Genomic DNA, 25,797 nt, shown 5'->3' on the forward strand with positions numbered 1-25,797 from the left:
AGCCCATGCCGTTTTCCCTTCACTTTCCTTAATCTTCTCTCTCTCAACTTGTTAGCTATACTTTTACATATTTAACATTGATGACCATAGTTCTTAATTGTTTAAAATGTTTTGACTTTAGATCTAAAAGTTGAAAATAAAATAGTATTTACGTTATGATGATATAAATATTTTTACTGCAGATGCAGATATTATATTATGATTGTATTCTTATACAGCTTCCCCCCCAGACTTTCTTCATTGACTTTCTTTTTTTCTTGCACTGTTTGCCTCGGCATCCATTTCTTTCCCTTTGTTTTTTCTGAAATCTCCTCCTGGAGCCTCTGTCACTTTCCTCTCACCTGGACTGGTTGCTGTCTAGGCCAGTTGCGTAGCTGTCATCCTGCAGCTCCACTTCCCCACTTTCTTGGTGTGTATCTACTTTTTCCTGGATGCTCTGTCTCAAATATTTTCCCAAAAAAGAGCTCACAGGAGATAAACTTTTTTTATTTCTGCATCTATGGAAATATCTGTTCTTTCCATCATCTTGATGCTGGTTTGAGTATAGAATTCTGGGTTGAAAATAATTTTTCCTTAGAACCTTGAGGATGTTGTTGTCTGATATTCAGTGTTAGTGATGAGAAGTCTGATTCCAGTCCAGTTAATATTTTTTCTTAAGTGATTAGTACCTCTCACCTTTATTCCCTCCTGTACCTATTCTGGGTACTCCTAGGATCTTTGTTTGATTCTTGCTGTTTTGAAGTTCCACAGTAATGTGTTTAGGAGTTCTTTGACCCATTGTGCTAAGTACTCAGTAGACTCTCTCAATCTGAAAACTTGTGTCCTTAAGCTTTGGGGAAAATCTCTTGTTTTTTAATTATTACTGTTCTATTTTCTCTGCATTCTTTGTAGACCTCATTTTAATAAAAATTCAGTCCTTATAGATTAATTCTCTGCTTCTTTTCTCTCATATTTTCCAATTCATCTTTCCTCTTTCTACTTCTGGAGAAATTTTTCTTTATCTTCTGGTATTTCTACTGAACTTTGTATATTTCCATATGTCTTGTTCTCTATTCCTTTTTCATAGTATTCTATTCTTGTTTTGTGGATGCAATATAGTCTTAAATCTGTCAGAGGATACTCACTAGAGTATTTTTAAGTGCCCTTTCTTCCATGAATTATGTCTTTTCCCCAGATTTTTTTTCTTCCTGTTTGTAAATTTGGCATTTCTTCTCCGTTTTATAGGCTTTCCTCAGTTGCTTGTTGATTTTTGGTAACCTGTTCATATTTAATAAGGCAATTGAAAAACTCACTAAGCTCTGTGTACTTGGACATCGCTCCTCAAAAAGGCTGCCTCACATTAGGAGGAGTGGGTCAGAGGCTGACTCTTAATTGCATTGCTAGGTGTTAGAAACAGAGGCTCTTCTCTAGGGCAGCCACTCCTGCCTATGGGAGCTGTCCTCATACTTCCCTGACATTTCATTCTTCAGAGAGAGGATTTGTGTGTTTTGTTGGGAGGGTAAAGCGTGGTTGCTGATGTTCTGTGAGCAACAGTGGAGATTGGGATCTTCTGTCCCAATCTCACCCTTAGTCCTACAAAGCATTTCTGGATGAGTCCCTGGATTTTGCAGGGCAAATTGATTCTTCTCCATGGGTATTCTTGGCACTAATTTCTTCCACCTACTTCATTAGGCATGACTCCCTCCACTTTTTAATTGCTAACATTTATTGAAATTTCCTGTCAGTTCATTGTTCCCCCTTCCCTCTTATTTGTTTTTGTGGGTTTATTCTCTTAATATAATTTTAATAAGATTTCTAAAGGGAGAGGAGGTAAATTATTTCCTTAAACCAGAAGTTCAAAATACTTATGAAGGCATGAGAGCGTCCTATATTTTAGATGACTCTTAATCAAAAATTATAATAAAACCTTTGGTGCTTAAAGGCATTAGCTCTTGGCTCTCAAGAACATGTGGTTTTCAAAAATGACTTAGTCTCTAAAGTCCCTGACTATATCAAGTACATTATGATCAGGGTAGTATATAAAATGTAGTAATAATGATCTGTGTGGACCAGACACTGTTGTAAGTGCTTTATTAAATACAGTCTCGTGGAATCCTCACAGCAACCATATGAGGTAGTATGTTATTTCCCTAGTTTACATATGAGGAAACTAAGGCACAGTGACATTAGGTAACTTGCTTAAGTACTGTGTAAATGATATAGAATGATTCCCTAGTCACACTGATCTCTGTGGGTATTAATTAATAAGCTATTATGTTAGGTTAGGTGAATTACATGCATTTTCGACTTAGGATATTTTCAGCATTGTAAGTTGAGAAAGATCTGTACTTTGGTCCAGCAATCCTGCTTCTGGGAATTGTTCCAAATATTTCTTTAGAGACAAATTTTGTCTAATTCACAAGATTGTGATGACAAATCAGACTTGTTGATACTGTTTCATCAGGAATTTTTTTTTTGAATTTGCATATCACAGCTCCTTGCCTCCTCTCCTCTTCCAAGGGCCTTGCCTTCTCTCTCTGGCTGGGGTAGCTTAGAGAGAGAATCCGTGACCTGCATGCCTGACTTGGGCCACAAAGTGATTTTCTTAGGTGGTGCAGCCAGGATCAGCTGTGGAGAAATAACTGCAAATATTGCCTTTGAGCCCTTTTATCTCCCCTTTCAAAACCTCTTTCCTGCTTCCTGAGGCAGCAGCTTGGCATACAAATTCTTAAAATTTTGTTATGTCTGAGATCGTAGAAAGAGTATCCTTCCTTGCTCTCCTACCCACCGTGGAAAGAGCTTTGGGTTTGGGGTCACAAGACCTGGTTTCTAGTGCAGATTCTTCCGCTGATTATCTGAGCCTTAGGAGAAGCACAATTAAACTTCCTTTCAGAGCCAAGCATCTTAACCTGTTTTGTACTTGTCTTTCCACTTAAATTCCTCCTGTTTATTCCTTAAGCACTGCAAACTAGATTTTACCCTACCACTGCTCAAGCAGAAAAACCTCCTAATTGCAAAATGTAGAGTGCATTTTCTCCCTTTTTGTATTTGGCCCTACTGTTTCTCTTTTTTGGAAATTATTTATCAATTTTCTGATTAAATGATATATATTTTTGGTAGTAAATTCAGACTGGTATAAAGAAAACAAAAATATCCCTTAATCTCAGCACCCAGAAATAAACACTGGCATGTTTGCTACCGTTTATATTGTGCATATCTTAATAAAACTGGGATTATACTTATGTACATACTGCTTTGGATCCTGTTTTTTGTTTTCGTAACGTTAATGCTGTAAGCAGTGAGTTTTAAAGACTATATAGTTTTTTCATTATATGGTTGTTCTGTAATTAATTTTATCTCTTTTGTTCTTGTGGTAAGTTTGGGTTGCTTCTCCTTTTGAACGCTTTTGTACATAAATCTGTATATACAAAGATCGCTTCTTTTAAGGCTTGCTCCCACCTTCCAAAACCTCTTTCCACCTTGGCTCCAACTTCCTGCTGGTACTTCTTCCACTGCCTTTTTCATAGGCTCCTTTTTACACCTGGCATTTAGGTCTGATGTTCTCCAGAGCTTCCTTTCCCTGTTCAGGGCTTGGTGGCTTGCGGGCAATCTCATTTACCCCCAACTTTAGTCTGATTCCCGAGTACAGAGCACATCTTCACAGCGTGCTCCCTTCTTCTGAACGCTTCCTCTGCATTTCTGACTTCTCTGGGTGTCTCCCCTTAATGTCCCACAGGCACCTGAAACAATGTATGTAACAAGAATATTTTGTGATTTCCTTTTAGGTCTTCCCTGTATCTAGCATATACCTGGTATATTTTAGATGCTTTGTTTTATAAGCAAAAGTATCTAAGATGTGTAATGATCTCTCAAGGGGTGCTAAGTGGGCAGAAAAGGGTAGTGGATGAGGACAATAATGATAACAAAATGCCTGCTTAGCCTGCAGGGCTGTGTGGCCCTCCTTTTTCTCATAGTTCCCTTAGTATAAAGCTGCCTCTCTAGCCTGCTTGCCCTTTTAAATTTACACAGAAGTGATGCCCCTTAGTGGCAGAAACAGGAACTTCTTCCAGTACTGATCAGTCACAGCAAAAATGACTGTCTTCTTTTCTTGTGCGTGTCAACACGTGGCTGCTGCTGTTGTGGTGCATTGCTTAACGTTGATGGTGCTCTTCTGCAATTCTAGTAGATACTTCTGACTTAATACCACAACATCTCAGGCGTCTTAATCTTCCTTTGAGTGTTTTGGGAAAAGAAAATAGATTAAATATGCTCCCTTTCCACAAGTATTTATATTTTTTGACAACTTTAGACAAGGATACTTAGTGCTTATTTTAAGATTACTTTATAATGTCTGTATAGTAGACATATACTCCAGCTTTTGGAGCTATAATTTAATCTCATAACCTAAAATTGTTTTTTCTAGTCTGATGCTTGTAGTAGCCAGTCTGGAAATACTTGTTGAATGACTAGAATGATCAGTGTGGATCCTTGAAAGCCTTGATGCTTTAAAAATACAAAGGAAACAAACAAAAATTGTTGTTTTAAAGAAAAGTAGTATAACCACATTAAATACAATCTGGAAAATGAGAGGAAAAAACCCTATTCTTAATGTCACCTAACAAAATTACTGTTAGAATTTTTATATATCTGGTTGTTTTCAAATTTGTGTTTATGTGGTTAAAATTATATATCCTGCTTTTTTCCACTTAATATGTCATTTTATGACTATTACTTTAAATGACTGCTTAATAATCTATTAGTTGCAGGAACTTTTCCCCCCCCCCCAAAGCCCCAGTAGATAGTTGTACGTCATAGCTGCACATCCTTCTAGTTGCTGTATGTGGGACGCGGCCTCAGCATGGCGGGAGAAGCAGTGCATCTGTGCGTGCCCGGGATCCGAACCCGGGCCGCCAGCAGCAGAGCGCGCACTTAACCGCTAAGTCACGGGGCTGGCCCAAGTTGCAGGAACTTTTGGCCCTGTTGTATGCACAATGTTTATGAAGAAGAATGGATGATACATTGTTTCTAAAAGATGACTTTTTAAGTCTAATAAAATTGCTTATCATATGGAACAATGACCTTCTATTGTCAGGTCAGTGCCTTGTTATTTTCAAAAATGGAAACCTGAAACTTGAGGAAGTTGGTCATCAGTTGAGAGTAAAAACTGTATGTCAGCTATGTATTTTGAAGAAGTTACCAACAGGAGTTAGCTACTGCTTATTTGGAGAATTCTTGTCATAAATCTTAATGTTAACGTTGTGTTCTTTTATAGATTATGGAGCTTTGTGGTGCAACAAGACTTGGTTATTTTGGAAGAAGTCAGTTCTATATTGCTTTGAAACTTGTAGCTGTTGCCCAGTCTGGCTTCCCTTTGAGAGTGGAAAGTATAAATACAGGTAAATATGGAACACATTAGTAAGTGAAAGGAAAATAGACTTCTAAACACAAATGAAGTGAAGTCAGTAGAACTGAGTTTTCCTGATTTTATAGTGGCATTTGTGACCCTGAATGAATGTCATGACTTCATTCTCACTACCATGCTTTTTTCATTTGTGAATATTCGAAAAATAGATGTCTTAAATCTGTTATGGCATATATGTACTTCCTACATATTTGATGGTAATATAAAAACTGTTAAAATGGCAATTTTTCGGAATTAATTCACTAAAAATTGCTTAGAAAGAATTTAGATGATGAATTTTATCAAGGTAAATGATGGATTGTAGTGACCATCTTCATGTATGCCTGCCTTATATTCTTCTACTAACTAAGTATAAAACAACATTATACTTGGTATTTTCTTGTTTGGGAAGACTATGAAATCTCCATTTGAAATTAGAAAATATTAGTTAACCAGAACTTTCTGACGAGAGACCATATTAAATAGATAGAGATAATATTAAAATATTAGCAGATTAAAACCTAGTTATAGATATCTGACTGCCTTTTAAGTGTCACCTAGGCCAATTCGTTTTTTCTTTTTTTTTTTTTTTTTTTTTAACTTTGGAGGCTTCTTGATACCAAAAGTAGATGGAGATTCTGTAATGGTTGGCACTTAAATGCAGAGAGTTCTGTAATTTTCATAGGGAAAAGGGGAAAGGGAAAACTTGAGGTTTTCTGTAATGTTAGAATTTTTATGAAATAGTTTTTTTTCCCCGATACCTAGGAGAGCACTTTCCATCACTATATTTATTTTATTTTATTTATTTATTTTTTTTGTGAGGAAGATCGGCCCTGAGCTAACATCCATGCTAATCCTCCTCTTTTTGCTGAGGAAGCCCAGCTCTGAGCTAACATCTATTGCCAATCCTCCTCCTTTTTTTTTTCCTCCCCAAAGCCCCAGTAGATAGTTGTATGTCATAGTTGCACATCCTTCTAGTTGCTATATGTGGGACGCGGCCTCAGCATGGCCAGAGAGGCGATGCGTCAGTGTGCGCCCGGGATCCCAACCCCGGGCGGCCAGTAGCGGAGTGCGTGCACTTAACCGCTAAGCCACGGGGCCGGCCCTGTGAAATAGTTTTAAGTACCAGCTCAATTTATTAGTCAGCGGGAAGTTTTCATTATGGATCTCTGGTTTGCCACACATCATTCTTCTAGAGTTGAGAGTTTACCTTCTTTTCAGGTAATTTTGAATTCTTTTATGTAAATACTGAATAAGCTTAATATTTCCCCTCCTTGGTTTAGAGATTCTAAAGAGAGATGCAGATAATCGTAGTGGAGGGAAGTACACTTTCTTCTAAAAATAATTCTGCTGCTGTATTTTTCTAGTCCAAAAGTGTGAGTTATGATTGACCTGCAGAGAAGTTCTCAGTCTCCTATCTTTCTTCTGTATTTAAAATTGAATGTAGAGTATTTGCCTGGAGGAGTATCATAAGCCAGACTAAAGTGAATCGATATAACACCTTGTACTGTCTTTGGTAGGTGAACCCTCAGATTTTTCAGGAATTTCTGCCACGAAACTGTCTAAATTAATCCAGTCTCAAACTTAGTGACATATTCTGTGTTTTGCTTAGAGCACTAACATCTTAGTTTAAAGAATCAGTGTGAGTAGAAACAGCCCAGGTTTCGGGGTCAGACTGACCTGGCTTCAGATCCTAACTGTCAGTTACTGTCAGTGACCTTGGCATCTCAGTTTCCTTATCTGTAAAATAGGGACTTTGCAGGATTGATATGGTTGTGAGATGAGATAAATATAAAGTGCAAGCATAGGACCAGACATGCAATGGACGCTTAAAACAACTATTGTTATATATAACCCCTTAGAAGGACAGTTTGGTGTTACCGCCTCTTTCTAGGTTAGAGTCTCCCTGAACAGTCTAGGGGAGATGATGGTCTAAATTTTGTAGTGATAAACGTTTTGTGTCTGTTTTCTATATCAATTTTTGCAAAAATTCTTTCTGATATCTAATTTATCGCTTATTTCAGTTTTTAATATGCGTCCTTTTCTATTTTAAAGTAATTATTTTTGTGGTTAACAGTAAAGGACCTTCCTCTGCCAAGATTTGTTGCTTCAAAGAATGAACAGGAATCTCGTCATGCAGCCTCATATTCTTCAGATTCTGAAAATCAAGGGTCTTATTCTGGTGTAATTCCTCCACCACCTGGCAGGGGGCAAGTGAAAAAGGGATCTATAAGCCATGATACTGTCCAACCTCGTACATCTGCAGATCAACAGGTAACCACGTGCGTGTAAATGTTATCAGTTGATGTCATGTGTAGATGCTTACACTAAAACATTTATTGAGTACCTGAATAATGAAAATGTTACCTTAAAATTTAAATTTTAAAATAATAATATTCTTTCTAGGAACCTGCGTCCCCAGTAGTTTCACCACAGCAGTCCCCACCAACTTCCCCACACACATGGAGGAAGCATGGCCGCCATCCCAGCGGTGGAAATAATGAGAGGCCTCTTGCGGGACCGGGACCGTTTTGGTCTCCCTTTGGTGAAGCACAATCAGGTATTTCAAAATTCTCCCGAAGTAACATTTATTAAGAGTTGTAAATTGAAGGAAACTTGATAACATTCCTTTAAGAGTTTCCTCCAAGACAGTTTTTAAGTGCCTTAAATAGAAGCAAAAGCCAGCTATGAAAATTTATAAGTAGATATATCACTTTGAAGAACAATGGTAATTGCATTTACTTGTATCTGTGATGCTTAGACAAAAGTATATAGATATCAGATACTCTGAAGGTAAAATGAATAAATAATTATTTCCTAGAATATTAGGTATATATTATATTAGTTTCAGTATTGGCAAGGAAAACACTATAACAATTAAAAAGATTTAAGTGTGGCATAATTGTAAATTAACAGAAAAGATTCCGTTTTGGAAATTAACATTTCTTCAAAGTTAGAGTTTGAAAGAAAACTTTTATAGTATGTGTGTGGTGATTTGTTACAATTAAAAACCTAGTAACTGATTCTTTCCTTCAAAAGTGAGTCAGCGTGTTTACCCATTCTGCTTTTAGTTCCTTCTGCTGGTGATGCAGTGTGGTCCGGGCATTCTCCACCTCCACCTCAAGAAAACTGGGTCAGTTTTGCAGATACTCCACCAACCAGTGCTCTTTTAACCATGCATCCTGCTTCTGTCCAGGTGTGACATTTTATTCGTATTGCATTTTGATTTGCTTCATTCAGAGTATTGCTGCAGTCATTGTTTTTATATTTTGCTGTTGCAAATTTTATAAATGCAAGTTCACTCTTTTATAAAAAACAGAACTTGGCTCTGTGCCTCTTCTTCAAGTCTGTTATTGTTGGAATGTTTTACTAAAAGTTTTGGCTGATTTTCTTTCTAATTCATTAGTGAAGTTTTGAAAGGTTTCTGCATCTAGAAATATATTTGCTTGGCTTTCTTAGCACATTTTTCATAACTTTCTGTTGCTTACATATTGCTATCATTCTACATATTTATATAATCATTGTGCAGAAACATTCAATAACCTGATTATAATAAATGTATGGTTTGCTGATGAGTTTGTGAAGACTTCTTATATTTTAAAGGTCTGCAAAAAGTAAGTTTTACTTTCAAAGATAAGTCACCTAGCAATCTTGGTCCATATAATCATGGAAATAGATACTGTACTGAGGAAAAAATGTTTCATTACAGGACCAGACAACAGTACGAACTGTAGCATCAGCTACAACTGCCAATGAGATTCGTAGGCAATCCAGTAGTTATGATGATCCCTGGAAAATAACAGATGAACAAAGACAGTATTATGTAAATCAATTTAAAACCATTCAGCCTGATCTAAACGGATTTATTCCAGGTGAGTTGTTAAAAACAAATTCTTCTAAATGGGACAGGACTAAGTCTCAATTTTGTAATCTCCAAGACATGATTTTTATTGGTCAGAGATTATAAAAGGTAATTAATTCTCAAATTGTTTGTCTCAAAAGAGTTGATTATCACTAAAAACATGTTAAGATTACTTTTTTCCTGGTGAAAAAAGTCTTAAGACAGCTCACATTTTATTCTTAGATCTGTAAGTTCAGAATAACATTAAACAACACTGTTTTAATATTTCAGGATCTGCAGCTAAAGAGTTTTTTACAAAATCAAAACTTCCTATTCTTGAACTTTCTCACATTTGGTAAGTGTGGTCTGTCATTAGTTGGGTTCTGTGGGTTGTTTCAAAGGAGTTTCCAGCAGGTAGATTTTTAACCTTAAAAAGTGAACTACTGGGCTAACCCTTTCAAGAATGTGCTTAAAGAACTCAGTATTGCCTTACAATAGTCGGTTTCTCTCTCACTGTCTAGAAAAGAAATAAGTGATACTGGCACAGCAGTTCTTTTAAAAGTGCTAAAATTCTTTACACTGTATCAACTGTTTCTTGTTGCTAGCAAAATGTGTGGAATAAAAGCTAGTTTGCTCATACATAGTTATGTTTATCCCATTTATTTTTTAAGTCCTATACAAGTTTAATAAGGCCTATACCAAGCCATGAGTTAAAGAACAGTACTTACCTCCCATTTAAATACAGACTAAGACTGAGGATAGCTGCTATGTAGTTGGAATTAGCCATTAAAACACAAATTACAATCACAAATTACTTTTTGAAAACCATTATCAGATAAACAATGTTATTTCCACTTTATATCAATCTATTTCTCTATATTCTAAATTATTTTATTTGTAGGTTTTTAATAGCATAGAGTGCTATAGCAGGAGGTAGGTAGAGAATGCCTGAAACTGAAAAATCAGGAACTAGCAATATATATGTCCTATTTATAGTTTAAGGTTGCTTTTGCATCTAGGAAGGACAGCAGGGCTGCTGTTTTTTTGTATCAAGCCTTATAATTCTATTGGATGCTTTAAAGTGCACACATGTAGAACTTTGATAACAATAAAAACAAAGTTTTAAAAAATTTCAGTGATTTATTAAATGAGCCTGGCTTTCACTAAATCCTGTTAGAAAAAATGCATATGAGTTAAGGGTCATTTTTTGGTGACCTTATTTATGGGGCTATTTTTACTTTATTATGAGAATTTCAAGCATACGGAAAAGTTTCAAGAATTGTGCATTGAACACCCATATGCCCACTGCCTAGATTCTACAGTTAACAGTTTGCTACATTTGTTTTATTACACATCTTCCCATCTATGGAATTTTTAAAATTATTGATTGCACTTTTTCTGGGAAAGGATTTCTTTTTCTTCTTTTTTGAGACATAAAGGGATCCAAGGAAGAATGTGATTGTATTCATAATAAGTTTGTTTTCTAGGGAGCTCTCAGACTTTGATAAAGATGGAGCATTGACACTGGATGAGTTTTGTGCTGCTTTTCATCTGGTAGTTGCTAGGAAGAATGGCTACGACTTACCAGAGAAACTCCCTGAAAGCTTAATGCCCAAACTGATTGATTTGGAAGATTCAGCAGGTGAGATCGGAAGCTGAAGAGACCTGATTGCATGCCTTGATAAACATGACACTTGTTTCTTAAAGCAAACTTTTATCACATGTGTGTGATGCATCCCCGGGAGTTTCACCTGTACCATGGAAATGTGCCATATTCATTTCCATATTCATATCCATATTCAAAACAGATGTTAAAACTTAGCCTAAGAGCTTCAACGTTGCATCAAGAGCATGTAGATTTGCCATCGGAGTAAGACGTACAGGTTGAACTTGGTAGCCTATCTTCATTATCAACATTTTTCTTTTTCCATTTACTGCATCTTAATTTGTTCAAGAGAAATGCCTGGTTTATCATTAGACCTTTGCAATCCACAAGCATTTTCCTTTAAAAGGCCAAGCTCTTTTCTTCAGACTCTTTTCTTCCAAATATGGAAATTTTGTGTCTGATTGTGGATTATGCTATTTTGTTATCATGTTTACAAGAAAGCTTTTGTAAGTGCTCATATTTACGGGGATCTTTCTTCAAAGGGAAATAATATAAGGGGTAAAAAATGAGTACGTTTTTCTTTAATTGTGAATGAATAAAAGCAAATCTAATGTTAAATTCTTAATGAGTCTGATTAAAACTAAATTATTGTCTTCAGTTTTCCTATCTGAATATGATGGAAGGAATTTCATACTTTTAAAAGAGAAGTTAAAACAGAATTTGGCTCTCAAAAGGGCATTTACCTGTTAGACAGCATCTGTTTAAGCCAGAAATGCATATGATCTGACTTTATTGTCTAAATTATACAGAAGGAATTATATGCATGTCACTACTGTCACGAAGAAAACTGTCTCCTTGGAGTTAGGAATCTGAGTGTGCTTGTAGTTTGTTAATTACTCCTGTGACCTTGGGCAAGTTCTAACCATTTACTCTATTTTTTCCTTTTGTTTCTCCACGTGAAATGTGGGTTTGATGCCATTCATGTTTCAGGACTTGAATTGTACACTGACCCCTTATCAACCAATACCTTGATTAAAAAAATTAAAGTTGATCTTAGTTTTTTAGAAACATTATCCTGTGAAAATCTTAGTATTTTCCTGATTATTTCAGGTTGTTATTAGGCATCAGTTAACCTCTAACTTGAGCTGAACGTTAAGTATTTTTATTAGGTAATTTACTTCAGAGTAGTTTGGTTTACCTAATTAAGAAATAAACAAAAAGAACCTCTTTGTTTAGCTTTTTTGATAGTAGCCAAAAGGGGAGAAATTGTGGTAGCTACAGACTTGCTGTGTCATTGATGTAAAAATTAGGCTTTGTATCTGGAGTTTTTCTTTGACTTTAGTCCTTTGAAAACTGATAGCATACCCATACAAGAAAATAATTTAAGTCAAGCTTATTCTGTTGTACACCATTTTCTAGAGGCTTGTCTGATTCTGTTATCTATTACATTGAAATTGGTGCATCTGGTTTTTGTGTGTAGTCAGTGGAGTCTTTTTTTTCTTTTATTTAATTTAAATAAAATCTAGTTCTTTGTAAACTTGATCTACTGCCTGAATTTTAAGGCTGATGATTCAAGAAGTTCTTTTCTGGGCATTTGTCTTTTTACGCCTGTTAGATCTGTTTAGCGAAGAGACACTGGTATTTTTTGCCTGAGTATAACTGTACACTATTGCGCCAACTTTAATTTTAAAAATATCAAAGATTCAGATGGTTTTTTCCCATTCCAGAATAGTATTGTATGGTTTTCTGATCAAATTTATTGTAAACATTTTGACTGCACAATATTAGATTCAAATCTGCTTTGTCTACTTATAAATGATAAATTTGGAGTTTTGTTAGGGTGAGGGGAACCAATTAATCTTTTTTCTCCTACCTGGCATAAGCCTGAGATTCATATGACACAAAGTCCTTTGAATATAGAATCCTAAATATCCCCTCTATTGAGCCTTTCTGACTTACAGGCAAAGATGATCTTGGTCTTCTCTGAGCCCTCATAGCATCTCCTACATGCTGTTTATTATGGCACACATCACGCTGAATCCTGTTCTTTTTTCTCTCTTTCTGCCACTACACTCTGAGCTTCTTAAGAAATAGGAAACGTACCGTATTCGTTGTAGTATCCTGAGGACCTAGCAGTTTGCCAGGCATGTACTAAATTGTTCAGTACATAATTTTTGAGTGAATTGATGTAAATATGTGCCATTTTTAAAGTAGGAACTTTTTCTTGACATATTTCTGTCTTTGAAAGTATAGTCATTTGTTATCATAAATTTGTGATATTGGGACATACTGAAATATTAGCTCCACAAGTATTCTGTGTTTACAATTTAAATAGCTCTTATAGAAAAACAGATGATGTATAGTGGTGACTTGAGTTACAGTTGCTTGGAGTAACAAGCTAGGATTTTTGTAGGCATGGAAACATGGCTGGGGTAAATGTGTATTTTTTTCCAAAATCATCTTAACAAGTTTGTAGGATTAAATAGCAGATAAAACAGAACAACTAAGGATCATAGGTAGGAGTACTTATGTGGACCTGAATTTAAATACTTAATATTTAATATCAGCACTGAATTTGGCAACTAGAGTGAATAAAAAGGGAAACCTGGTTTTTGTTGTCTTACAAAAGAAAGCATACAAAAATTCATCTGCAGAAACAGCTTTCTGAAGCTGAATTCAAGAAAGAATGTTCATCCTCTAATAATGGTTGTCTTTAAACAAAAAAAAAAAGATTAAGGTAAAAACAAACATGTTGAGGTGCTATACATCTTTAACTCAGTCTCTAAAGAATCTCCTTTGTAGCACAGTTTCGATTTTATGTATATTTTTCGTGATTATTTGGTAAGTCTCTCTCTCGTAAACTAGAACTCGAGGCTCCTGGGTGGGTAGTCGCCAGGTTAGTCTTGGTCCTGGCATCTCAGCACCTGGCAGGGTGCAGATTGAGTACATGTGTGGGCGTTCACAGTTTAAAAATGACTAAATAGCTAAACCACTTGTTTTTTAAACTATTTTCTGTCTTTACATCACACTGCTCACATGAGCAACTCAGTAATATCTAGTTGAGATGCTCAAAGAGGGAAAGGAATTTGCTCCCTATTCTGTCTCCCCCTCCATAATCAGTGCTTTCCAGAGTAAATTTGAGCATGTTTCTTCTCATTGACATGGTGCATAGCCTAGATCCCCAAACTCCTAGCAGTATTCCAGTATGAATACTTTTAAAAGCCAGAGACTTTTTATGAATAGTTTACCAAAAATCCATAGCTCGATGCGAGTTAATCACTGTTAAGAGTTTCTCTTGTATTCATGCAGAAAATTTTAACGTATAAAAACCTACACAAGTAACAATGCAGATATCTGTTTTTACACAAGTGCAATCACACTATACATCCTTGATATTTTTTCTTATAGTGTTGGACATCTTTGCACTTGGTCACATATAGAGCTGTCACATTCTTTATCATACAAGGTATTCCATAATATGAATGTGCCTTGATTTAACCAGTTACTTGTTGATGGATTTTTGGGTTGGTTTCCTGGCTTTACCTTTAAAACAGTGCTACAAAAAAAAGATGCATACATCTTTGTTTTGTACAAAGAACCCCGAATCTTTTTTTTCTTTTGAAAATTGACTCTCCAAGTGCCTTTTTTTTTTTTTTGTGAGGAAGACCGGCTCTGAGCTAACATCTATTGCCAATCCTCCTCCTTTTTTTCCCCCAAGGCCCCAGTAGATAGTTGTATGTCATAGTTGCACATCCTTCTAGTTGCTGTATGTGGGACGCGGCCTCAGCATGGCCAGAGAAGCGGTGCGTCGGTGCGCGCCCGGGATCCGAACCCTGGGCCACCAGTAGCAGAGCACGTGCACTTAACCGCTAAGCCATGGGGCCGGCCCTCCAAGTGCCTTTAGTTGCAGAGGAAAAAATAAAGAAAACTCATACTAATATTCATCGCTAAGTTTCCACTCCAGGAATTATTTCTCAGGCCCCTGCATACAAACACATGTACATTTTTAACCCTAGTGTCGTTTCTTTCCAGATAGTTGGGTGTTGTAGCCCACAAATCAGTACTATTGCAAATATTGCCAAAGATGCACCATTTAATGAAAATGGTAAAAATAATTAGAACTCCTCGATTTCCTGGCAAAGACATCGACAGACAAGGCTAGATAACACTTGAATAAGAAAATCTCTACAAGGAGGACACAGTAGGGTCTTTAAAAGGTTATAGTTTAAATATCAGTGGATTAGTAAGAGTCTTTGGGAATAATTAATGATACCCTTAATTATTTTTTGCAGAAATGACCTTTTTTCTTTACGATGTGTTGTGAAAGTCGAAAGTGAAGTGAAGGATGTCTGTCTTCCTGTTAGAAAGAGAACTCCGTGAAAACAGGAGCCTTGTCTTCTTGCTCAATGCTGTATCTTTATTTACTGTGTTATGTACAGGCCCTCAATAAATGTTCACCCACTGAATTCATGCTTTTATTAATTTTGCCACCAGATTACACCCAAAAATTGCAATGTCTTTATTCTGTGTTCTTTACACTCATTTTTACAATATTTTGTGTAAGTTTGGAAAACAAAGCCCCAATTAATTTGTTTTTCTTTCTATGAAATTTTAGTACTTATTTTAAGTAGATTAACTTTAAATGGACTTTCTCCATTTTTAGTTATTTTTGGATAATGGGTAACTCCTATATATCTGTAGGTAATATTCTTTGAAGTGTAATAGCTGAGTCAAATAGCAGTTGCTATAAAATGTTGATCAGGACAGCAAAAAAAGTCAACAGATACTATTTAGTTAGTATTTTGGGTCAATGTATTGTTTCTTTTCAAATCTTGGACACTTTTACTTTCTTTTTTTTTAATCTTGCATTTTAATTTAAAACTGATAGACTTCTACACAGACCTTCTTAAGGTCTGCTTACTGATGAATAAGTTTCCATTTTGTGGAGTATTAGGGAAAAGTGGAATTAATTTTGGAAATAGAATATAGTTTTTTGATGCATATAATATCATTCAAAGCAAAACTTAAATTAAGTCTTTAATTTGTTTCTGCATATACGTTGCTTATCCCTGTCTTTTAAGTATGAATGAAAAAGGTACCATTTGCAGTTTTCCTTGAAGATTTAAAATTTATCCAAACCTATTTTTTATTTTAAATATTTTTCTTGTAAGAATAATATTCACATTTCAAATAAAAGATATAGTTTTTCTTTGATGAAACTATTAAATGAGATTGGAATGTTGAAGCTTCAACATTGAAGAATTCTTCCTAGATATGTTGTGTTACTTGAAGGCAAAGTTTAAACTATAAGACTTTAGGGAGTGTGTGTATTTCTATAAGATTACTAATAGCTGGCAGTTATTTTTGAAACAGTTTTTTAGTATATTGAGTGTAATACTAAGAAAATAAGAGAAATTTAGGGAGGGTTGGCTGTAAAACTAGAATAAAACTGAAGTTCTTTAAGAAAGAGGTTGTTTAGCAGGTACACTGTACAGAACTGAATCAGTGGACTTTCCAGTCTTTGGAGGCCAGAAAGATGAAAACTACTGACAGTGCCTTTATGTTCTAGTTCGATCCTGAAAATATGGTTTGCACTCATTTAGTATTATCATTACTAACTTTTAAATGTAGATTGACAGTATGATCACACTGGGTTGTGTCTTCCAGACATGCTTTTATACATGGAAATACTTGTTGCATAAAAGCCCTTTTGGGGTTGACTTTAACAAATAATTTAGGCTCATGCTCTTCTTTTTCAGCCCTGAGGCTCTGATGATGTCAGGGGCAGAGAACTGTCAGGAGGGAGGCAGGGTTGACATAGTGTTCCAGCGGGAGGCTAGGTTGGAACACTGCATCAGGTAAGAGTAAAACTACACCCTGCCTCCGTCAGGATACAGCTTTAGACTAACTCTGTGGGCACGGTGTTTCTAGGGAGCCGAAGTGCAGGAGGTGCACTTTATTTACTCAGACTCATGACTCTTAGTTTCTAGAACATAGGTAATTTGCTCTTTTTCTACTGCCATTTGTTGTTCTGTATATGAAGTAGGAAAGGAGCAATGTGTAGTTTTGCTCATTTATTCCAGAAATAACTTTTGGACTTTCTAGGACAGTAATTTTTTGAGCTTTTTAGTCTTAGGACTCTGTTACATTCTTAAAAATTATTGTGGACCCCAAAGAACCTGTTTATGTGGATTAGATCTATCAGTAGTTACCCTATTAGAAATTAAAACTGATAAATTTATTGCTTTATTTTACAATAACAATAATAACCCCTTACATATTAGTGTAGATTTTTTAGGAAAATAACTGCATTCTCCAAAATAAAAAAAATTATGTAAAGAGTGGTATTGTTTTACATTTTTGCAAATCTCTTTAATATCTGGTTTAATAGAAGATAGCTCAATTCTCATATTTGCTTCTGCATTCCATCTGTAGGATATGTTATTTTGTTTGGGGTATATCAGGGATTGCAAACTGAGCCCTCAGGGCCAAATCCAGTCTGCTGATTGTTTTTGGATGGCCCACAAGCAAAGAGTGTTTTTTTTTTCTTTTTAATCGGGGAAAAAAGAACAATATTTCACGACACATGAAAATTATATGAAATTGAAATTTCAGTAGCCATAAATAGAATTTTATTGAAACCCAAGCCAAACTCATTCCTTTACAAGTTATCTGTGGCTGCTTTTGCACTGCAGTAGCAGAGTGAAATAGTTGAAACAGACCATATAGCCAACTTGCAAAGCCTAAAATATTTACAGTCATGCATTGCTTCATGATGGGAATACATTCTGAGAAATGCATCATTAGCTGATTATTTCGTCCTGGTGCAAACATCATAGAGTGTACTTACACAAACCTAGATGGTATAGCCTACTACACACGTAGGCTATACGGTACTAACCTTATGAGACCACTGCCGTATGTGTAGTTCGTTGTTGACCAAAGCGTCGTCGTATGGTGCATGACTGTACTGTCTGGCCCTTTGTAGAAGAAAGATTGGCAATCTCTAGTACTTGAAGAAAATCTGGCCTCACATGGTAAAAGGAAGAACTGTTTTCAAATAATTATGGATATTCTTTGGTGTACTATACTAGAAATCAAGAAATGGTCATTTCTTAAAGGTTAATTGCAGTGTAAAAGCTGAAACCATATTAATGAATTGTTTGTACTGTTACATTAAAATCCATAGATCTGTCTTGCACTTTGAATGAATCTTTGTAACATAATGTATCGATTATTTGTAAAATGTCAGTTCGTTAAATGTCAGTTCTTTGAGTTATACAGTTCTTTCAAATGTTGGGACATTTGATTATAAAATATCCAAAAAGCATATTTATTAATTTTACAACCTATCTTATCAAAGAAGTCTTTAAGTACTGGGAAGCTCTTTAGCTTATGGACGTCAGGAGGGAGGCAGGGTTGACAGTGTTCCAGTGGGAGGCTGAAAATGGATACACATCTTCGAATATTCTAATTTTTGCTTGAAAGCTCGGACTTTCTCATTAGTAACAAATAGAAGACCATTATTTTCCTTGATGTGACAGGCTCACTTAATGCATTTTTGAGAAAATGCCTTCCTAATGCTCAAGTCTGAATAATTACAGTTTATCAGCTGGTCTTTCAAGAAAAATGGTGTTCCATGGAAAAAGTGGCCTGTTTAGTTGACAGCTGAATCACACAGTACTTTTCCTTGAGACAACCATTGTACTTTGATATGGAGCAGTAGTGCTTTATAGATATTTCCCATTTTGCCACACAGAATATTCAAAAGATATGTTTTCAGGACTGATATTTAATAAAAATAATTTTTACTGCTTAACTGTGAACATTCTTCAGTGAAATTGCCATGAGTATTTATTTATTTATTTTAACTGGAATGCGTGGGGGTGAAGAAGACCACGACTACTAATATATTTTGGTGCCGTTGCTTTGATTCTTGCTGATAAGCCAGCAATTTTACCGACCATTGCTTTTGGACCATCAGTGCAAATGCCAACACAGAAAAAAAGCATTATTATTACAAAAAAAAATGATTACAAAAATCTTTTTGACTTTTCAGACACCCTGAAAGGGTCTTAGGGGCTCCCAGGAGTCCGTGGTCCGCATTTTTAGAACTGCTACTCCAGGAAAATTACTGTATTGGAATAATTATGAAGTGTAATTATTTGGGTGAATAACATTTCAGTTCTCAGCCTCGAGAGGCCGGACCCACTGCAGCTTTGTGCCAGGGACTCAAAGAGGTTCTCAGAATCTATCCCAAATCATAACTGCTGTGAGGGGAGTGGAGTGCAGTTTGGCCCTAAATTTGTGAGTAGAAAACATCATGAGAACGGAGATCCAGAAAGGCAAACCAGGGCCCTACTTTGCCCTAAGATGACATTTGAAACGTAAGCAATATAGTCTGACTTTAAATAGGTTCTTTTGAAAATTAATCATCCTATAGTTAATACTATTTTAATTGTATTTATTTTTCTTTTCTTTCATATCTGCTTTGGGGAATCTCTTAAAGACATTTCTTCATTCACCATCCTCCTGAAAGAGTTTCACTTTCAGTAAACTGTCATATTTATAGCCATTATTCCTTTCCTTAACTTCATTTCCCTTATTATTATAGAAAAAAGTCCATAAGTGTTGTTTGCACTGAAAATCACAAGCTATCCCCATAAGGAATTTGCTGTTACTATTTACCATAAATAATTTTTTCATTCGTTTTTCTCTAAGAGCTTTGAGTTACGAGGTCTTCATCGAGCCTTATCTGAAGCCTTTCTGCCTCTCACTGGTTCTGTATCACTCTAACACTTTTACTGAAAAGGGATAGGATTAAGAAAGAAATAGCAACGATTCCTGACCTTAGAAAACAAAAATTTATCAAAATATGATGCTGGACTACAAATTAAAATTTGCAGTGTGGGCCGGCCCAGCGTCTTAGCGGTTAGGTGTGCGCGATCCGCTGCTGGTGGCCCGGGTTCGGAACCCCTGGCGCGCACCCACGCACCACTTCTCCAGCCATGCTGGGGCCGCATCCCACATACAGCAACTAGAAGGATGTGCAGCTATGGCATACAACTATCTACTGGGGCTTTGGGAAAAAAAAAAAAAAGAGGAGGATTAGCATGGATGTTAGCTCAGGGCTGATCATCCTCACAAAAAAAAAAAAAATTGCAGTGGGATATGACTGTAAAGAAATAATGTCAGGGTAAGTAAAGGGGGGAAATATTTAGAGAGAGTCATGTTGTAACAGAATAGGGTGAAGAGAAATTTTTCAAAATATCAATAGTTAATTTTGGTTCTCAGAAAATAACAGTAAAGGAGAATGAATTTAAATGAAGAACACAGAAAGCAATTCATTCAGTAAATATTTGCCTAGTGTATATTAGTCTTATGTTAGGCACTAAAATGTGAAGGATTTTTTTATAAATAGATTGAAAGGTTGAAACCTATATGTTACAAAGTTATTATATAGCTGTCTGTGTAGAAATTTGAAGCACAGTGCTAACTAACGTTTAATGGCAAATGCCTTTTTTTATGATGGAGAAACCCAGGTGCTGTTTTGTTCAACTTGCCCATGGTCAAACAGTGAGGTGGTGACAGATACTAGAATCGGGTTCTAAACAAATTAGGTATTCTTCATTAATTTGGCAATTAATGTGATTTTCAGACTGGGATTATAGTCAAAGCCATGTAAAATTTGGGAAGATTGGAATGAGTGTTTAGTTACCATGGAAATTCCTTCTGTTTTTAAATTATAATTTAAGAGATATTTTAAATTAAGGCTTAACTAATTAGAAGTAGGGTATGCTATCCCATAATCGTCTAAAAACCCCTCTGAAATTGTGTCATGGATTTGTAGCTATCTCAGTTAAGTCTGTAAGTGCCAGTAAGCCTAATGATAAAAGTTTGCTGTATGTGGTTTATTGACTGCTTTTTGCCCGGGTCTGGGACTCTTCCTATCCTTTTGCTCTCTGTCTTATAAATATATGCTACTTTTTGGTAACAAGGGAGACTTGTAGAGAAAATGTGAATGGATTAGTATAAATCAGCAGTTCCCAAAGTATATTCCAAGTGAATATTGAGGGATTTTATTTGATAAAAAATGTGTTTGAGAAAAACTGATTTAAATAAAGTTTATTTGCTCTAAGACATTACAAGTTTTTGATACACAAATGTGCATGGGGATGCTCCAACAGGACGTTGTAGTATCCCCAAATTTATTTGAATAGAAAACCTAATTTTTTAAGCACATTAATGATCACTATTCCGTGAAATACACCTTGGGAACCGGTACGGATCTGTCCCTGTTACCAGAAAATGATTGAACCTGTTGCATTGTTATGTACAACACTCTGTTTTCTGTTTATTCCCAACTAGATTTTATTTTCATGAAGACCTATGGTTTCAGGTAGACAGTAAGTAGCAGGAATGTTGAAATGTTTATTTTGGGAACCTGAGGAAAGGAAATGTAGGTTTTAAATTACTGCTTGTTAAAATCTTCTGTTAGGTTTTTTTATAAGTAAATATTCCTAAAGTAAAATATGTTGTTTATAGAGAATTTCTCTGTTTTTAATTGCAGGCGTTGGGGATCAACCAGGTGAGGTAGGTTATTCAGGCTCTCCTGCAGAAGCACCTCCAAGCAAGTCACCGTCGATGCCGTCACTAAATCAGACTTGGCCTGAGCTGAATCAGAGCAGTGAGGTTAGCAAACTTCTATTTTCTTTCATTAACATTAACTTTGTTAAGGTAAGAAGTTCCAAGCAGAGTAATTGCAGCAGATAGCTCTTTCAGCATGAGTGCGTAGTTGAGACCACATCAAATATAACTATGATAAATGTTTGTAATTATGTGACTCTGAGGTTCTCAAAGTACTTTTTCATGTATATACTATTATTTGGTTTCCACCACTTATTCCTACTAAAACCCTGTGAATTAGACGGGGCAGACACATGCAGTTAAGTCAAAAGGGTGAATGTCTTGGCCAAGATATGTCATAGCCAAGAGCTAAGATTTGAACACAAGTCCTTTGACCTTCAGTCAACTGCCAGACCCACTGTGTCACACTACCTTCTCATTCCTGTAAGCAAGGTATGTGATAATATATTTGGATTCTTAGCATTGGAAGTGGTATGAGAAGTCACTAATCCAGCTTTCCACTTGAAAAAAGGATTTCTACAACCCAAGCTACTTATAATAATTTAGCTTTGTTGAATACAGAATGGGATGATTTAACCCTATTAAATGCAGTGGTTAAGGATATGTTATATAAGACCAAGCACAGCGTGCAAAACAGAATTTGAGACAAATATATTGTGCGGCGCACCCCCCCCCCATTACTTTGGAACTCCATTATATAAAACAATAAAAGGAGGACCACTCTGATTAGAATATGGAAAGAGGGCCTGAGGCCCTGCCTCCCCAAAGCACCCTCGGAGGCCCCTCTGTTAAAACTCAGTGCTCTGGAGAACTCCAGTTGAAAACCACAGCTGTAGCCCGTTAAAGCAGTTTTCTTTGTGAACAAGTTCCATTTTTTTTTTTTTTTTTTTACAATTTTTTGTATTACTTGTAAGTAGTGCTACAAATATAAAAGTTTATTGACTTTCAGGAAAAAATTCTAAGCTTCTGTGCTTTCTGTGTCTTTTAAAGCCATAAAAGTACTGGATTAAAGAGACACTAGATGATTTTGGACAATTGAGAAATAGAGAAGTAACTGGCAGATTTAAAGTACTTGCTGCTGCTTTTTGACATAATCACAGATCCCTGTGTCTGAGACATTATAGCATCATACTGTCCATCATACCATCGGATGTAAGACCATTTCTGTAAGTGTTTTTCCAGAAGGAGGAATTAAGCCTTGAAAGAATTTACTGATAGAAAGGCTTTATAGAGAGTAGGGTCAGTGTTCTTGAAACCACTGTTTTTGCTGCATTTGTTCATTTATGTCGTTTTTTAAAAGCAATATCAGATTAAAAGAATATTTTTATTCCATTGATGTCAGTTCATAAATAAAAGCAACTCTTTCTGAAGCGTCTCAGTTCTAAAGCCCATCTTCATTCTAAATAAAATTGTGTGTGATCATTAAAGACTAGGAATGGAAGTCCCTTCCAAATTCTGATTTAAGTAGTTGCATTTTCCCTTTTTAAATGTTCCTAACAAGTTTCATTTTGTAGTATTTGGTAATAAGGTCATGAATGTCATAATTATTTTTTTTCTTACTATATGTGGAAAAATCAGAATGTTAATAAAACTAACGTTGGTTTTGAGACATTTTAATAATATTAAAAATATCTACTTAGGATATGGAATTAAAGTATAATTTAATTTTCTTCCACAAAGCGCTAATATTCTAGTACCTGCAAATATGGATGAGGCACTGTAGGTAGGGGATAATACTAATAATAATAACTAATAATAATAACATTAATAATAATCCCTAACATTTATTGAGCGCTTTTGATGTGCCAGTTCTGTTCAAAAGCTTGTATACGTATAAACTCTTTACATCCTCATAGCAATCCTATGGTGTAGGGATCCTTAATCTCATGTTACAGATGGTGAAACTGTAGCACAGAGAGGTTACATAACTTGCCTGAGGCTGTGTAACATAGCTAGGATTCCAGTCCTGGTTCCAGAGCTGCCCTTAAACCCTGTTCTGAATAAGGAAGATAAGGTGTCTCTGCTCTCCAGGTAGCTTACATGCAGTCTGGTGAAAGCAAGTGAAACTCAATGCCACCAAATAGATAAATGCCTTCTATTTGGCAGAAGTCTTCTACATCTGAACTTTTCTCCACAGTTAGATAATTAGGATTTTAAAAAATTCCTTCTGTACCTATGCAACAATAATTATTGAAGAAACTAATTATGTTTAACAAATATTGGTCAGTCACATCCGTGAAGTGATGTACCATGATGAAAGTGAATTATTGTGGGTTTTCTTCATTCAGGAAACACTTTGAATGCATCAGTATTTCTTAGTATATCTTAATTTTCATGATTTCAAGACTAATCTGTAGGGAAAGTTGAATGATTGTTTTAGCGATTTTTGTAGATAATTTTCATCAATGTGTTCATTTGCTAATATTTCATTTCTACGTCTTCTCAAATTAAGTATCACTATTTTGAATAGTAAGTCGAACTTTGAAGCATAACAATGTATACTTTTCCATACTGAGTTATAAAAAGAGGATTTTGGTTAATGGGGTAGGTGTGTCTGTGTGTAAACATTCGTGTGTATGTATTGTATATGTGTAGATGTTTTTCCCTCTTCAGAATATAACTGATAATTCTCAAGAATCAAATTTTAATGATAATTTAATACAGTTTTGATATAAAAGTTCTATACTATTTTATTACTAAGATTTCCAAAACAAATGGAATTTGCTAAAATTAATATTGACATATCACTCCACCTATGTTAAGAGGTATGATAATTTGTGTACCTCTTTTAGAAGAGTAGTATTTCGTATCAAAATACGTCTTCTATGTATAACACACACTCAGATGCTTGATTTGCTCTCATTGTGGCCGCACTCTGGTGTTTCCAGCATGGGGTGGGGCTGGGTGCCTGACGGGCAGTTCTGTCTTGTGGTCCAGCATGGCCCTGTTTGTGGTGCTGATGGCGGGGGTTGACTTGCTACAGATTGACATAAGCCCAAACATATTAATTCCAGAATTCTTGCATTTTATCTCAATTATATTTTATTAAATATCTATACATATATATAAAATACGTGCACGTACATAATAGAATCATCTTTCAGGGGTCGCACTGGCAAGTCACACTGACTTGCTTTGTTTTGACAAAGACTTTGGTATTCAAGATTCGTTGACATCATCAATCAATATATTAACATTTGAATTTTGAAAGAAGGATTTTCTTCTCTAGTTATTCTTTCTCTAGTCAAGACAAACCCCTTTACATTTTTGTTGCCATTCTTACCACTTAGACTTTGTTCCTGTATTGTGTTTTGAGTTTGAATTCTGTAAGGTTTTGAATCTCTTCTGTGGAGATTGCAGTAAATTGTTACTGTACGTTTGATTGGGACACTGCTCACCTTACGTTAAGATGACCCCGCTTAGATAAGTATAAAATGTTTATGGAAAAATAGAAATTACAGAATTTTGTCAGGCCTGTGAAATACAACTTGCAGTGCAACCTCTGAATTACTTTGCTAAATCTTCTCCAGTGGTCTTTTACTCCATCTTTCTCATCATGCTGACTTGTCTCTCCTCTGTCTGTTCAGCAGTGGGAGACATTTAGTGAACGCTCTTCAAGCTCACAAACTCTGACCCAATTTGATTCTAACATTGCACCAGCTGATCCTGTAAGTCAATCACTTAGCTTGCTTGTTTGAAATTAATTTTATTAACCCAAATTTCCATTCATTATGGTTTTTAGCTGATATGCATGATTCGGTGGAGTGCTTAGAGGGAAACGGTGGCAGGCTTTTCAATTTTTGTGTGCTTAATGGTGGAAAGAACGTTTTTTACCATTCTTTGTATCTTCTAGTTATTTTGGTGAGAGAAAACTGTCTGTTTTAAAAATCTGGTACATGTGTCTAGAGAAGCATTTTGTGACAATTGATTTAGTTGACCTTGTTTTCATTTGCTAATTAAGTGTATGTTATATTAAACATATACTGCTTATTTCACTGTAGTGACATTTAGTAAATACTGTTTTATTTGTATGCTTACACATCATATAATATGTACTATGTATGTAAATATGCAATGTGATCTTTTATTTTAACAGTCCAAATGGTACAGCTTTGACTTTAGTATGTTGAGTTCTGTTAAAGAGAATCAACTTCAGCAAAACCATACAGAGGCATTGGTCAGAGATTCCCATTGTGCAAAGGAGCTTCTGTCTTGTCTTCCTGTGGTGCAGTGTTGCTTTGAAAATGCTACAAAGTTCACATCTTGGTTTAAGAAATAAATTCTGTCCCCATAGAATTAATTCTGTATATGCCCCACCTGTCC

General features: G+C 35.6%; 1 protein-coding gene across 5 annotated transcripts in view; it reads left to right on the forward strand.

Moving 5' to 3' along the window:
- The window catches only part of REPS1 (RALBP1 associated Eps domain containing 1), a 79,510-nt gene that overhangs the window by 34,174 nt on the left and 19,539 nt on the right, over nucleotides 1-25,797 (forward strand). For 2 of the 5 annotated variants that reach the window (XM_058566170.1, XM_058566171.1), the window contains exons 2-10: nucleotides 5,252-5,375; nucleotides 7,458-7,654; nucleotides 7,787-7,940; nucleotides 8,452-8,576; nucleotides 9,090-9,252; nucleotides 9,513-9,576; nucleotides 10,709-10,863; nucleotides 21,398-21,519; nucleotides 25,062-25,142. In XM_058566170.1, coding sequence (XP_058422153.1) covers nucleotides 5,252-5,375; nucleotides 7,458-7,654; nucleotides 7,787-7,940; nucleotides 8,452-8,576; nucleotides 9,090-9,252; nucleotides 9,513-9,576; nucleotides 10,709-10,863; nucleotides 21,398-21,519; nucleotides 25,062-25,142 — 1,185 coding nt within the window. The remainder of the gene's footprint in view (nucleotides 1-5,251; nucleotides 5,376-7,457; nucleotides 7,655-7,786; nucleotides 7,941-8,451; nucleotides 8,577-9,089; nucleotides 9,253-9,512; nucleotides 9,577-10,708; nucleotides 10,864-21,397; nucleotides 21,520-25,061; nucleotides 25,143-25,797) is intronic. The other 3 variants (XM_058566173.1, XM_058566174.1, XM_058566172.1) reach the window with 2 other exon arrangements.

Source organism: Diceros bicornis, chromosome 23, assembly GCF_020826845.1.
Source record: "Diceros bicornis minor isolate mBicDic1 chromosome 23, mDicBic1.mat.cur, whole genome shotgun sequence".
In the NCBI taxonomy this organism is placed as follows: domain Eukaryota; kingdom Metazoa; phylum Chordata; class Mammalia; order Perissodactyla; family Rhinocerotidae; genus Diceros; species Diceros bicornis.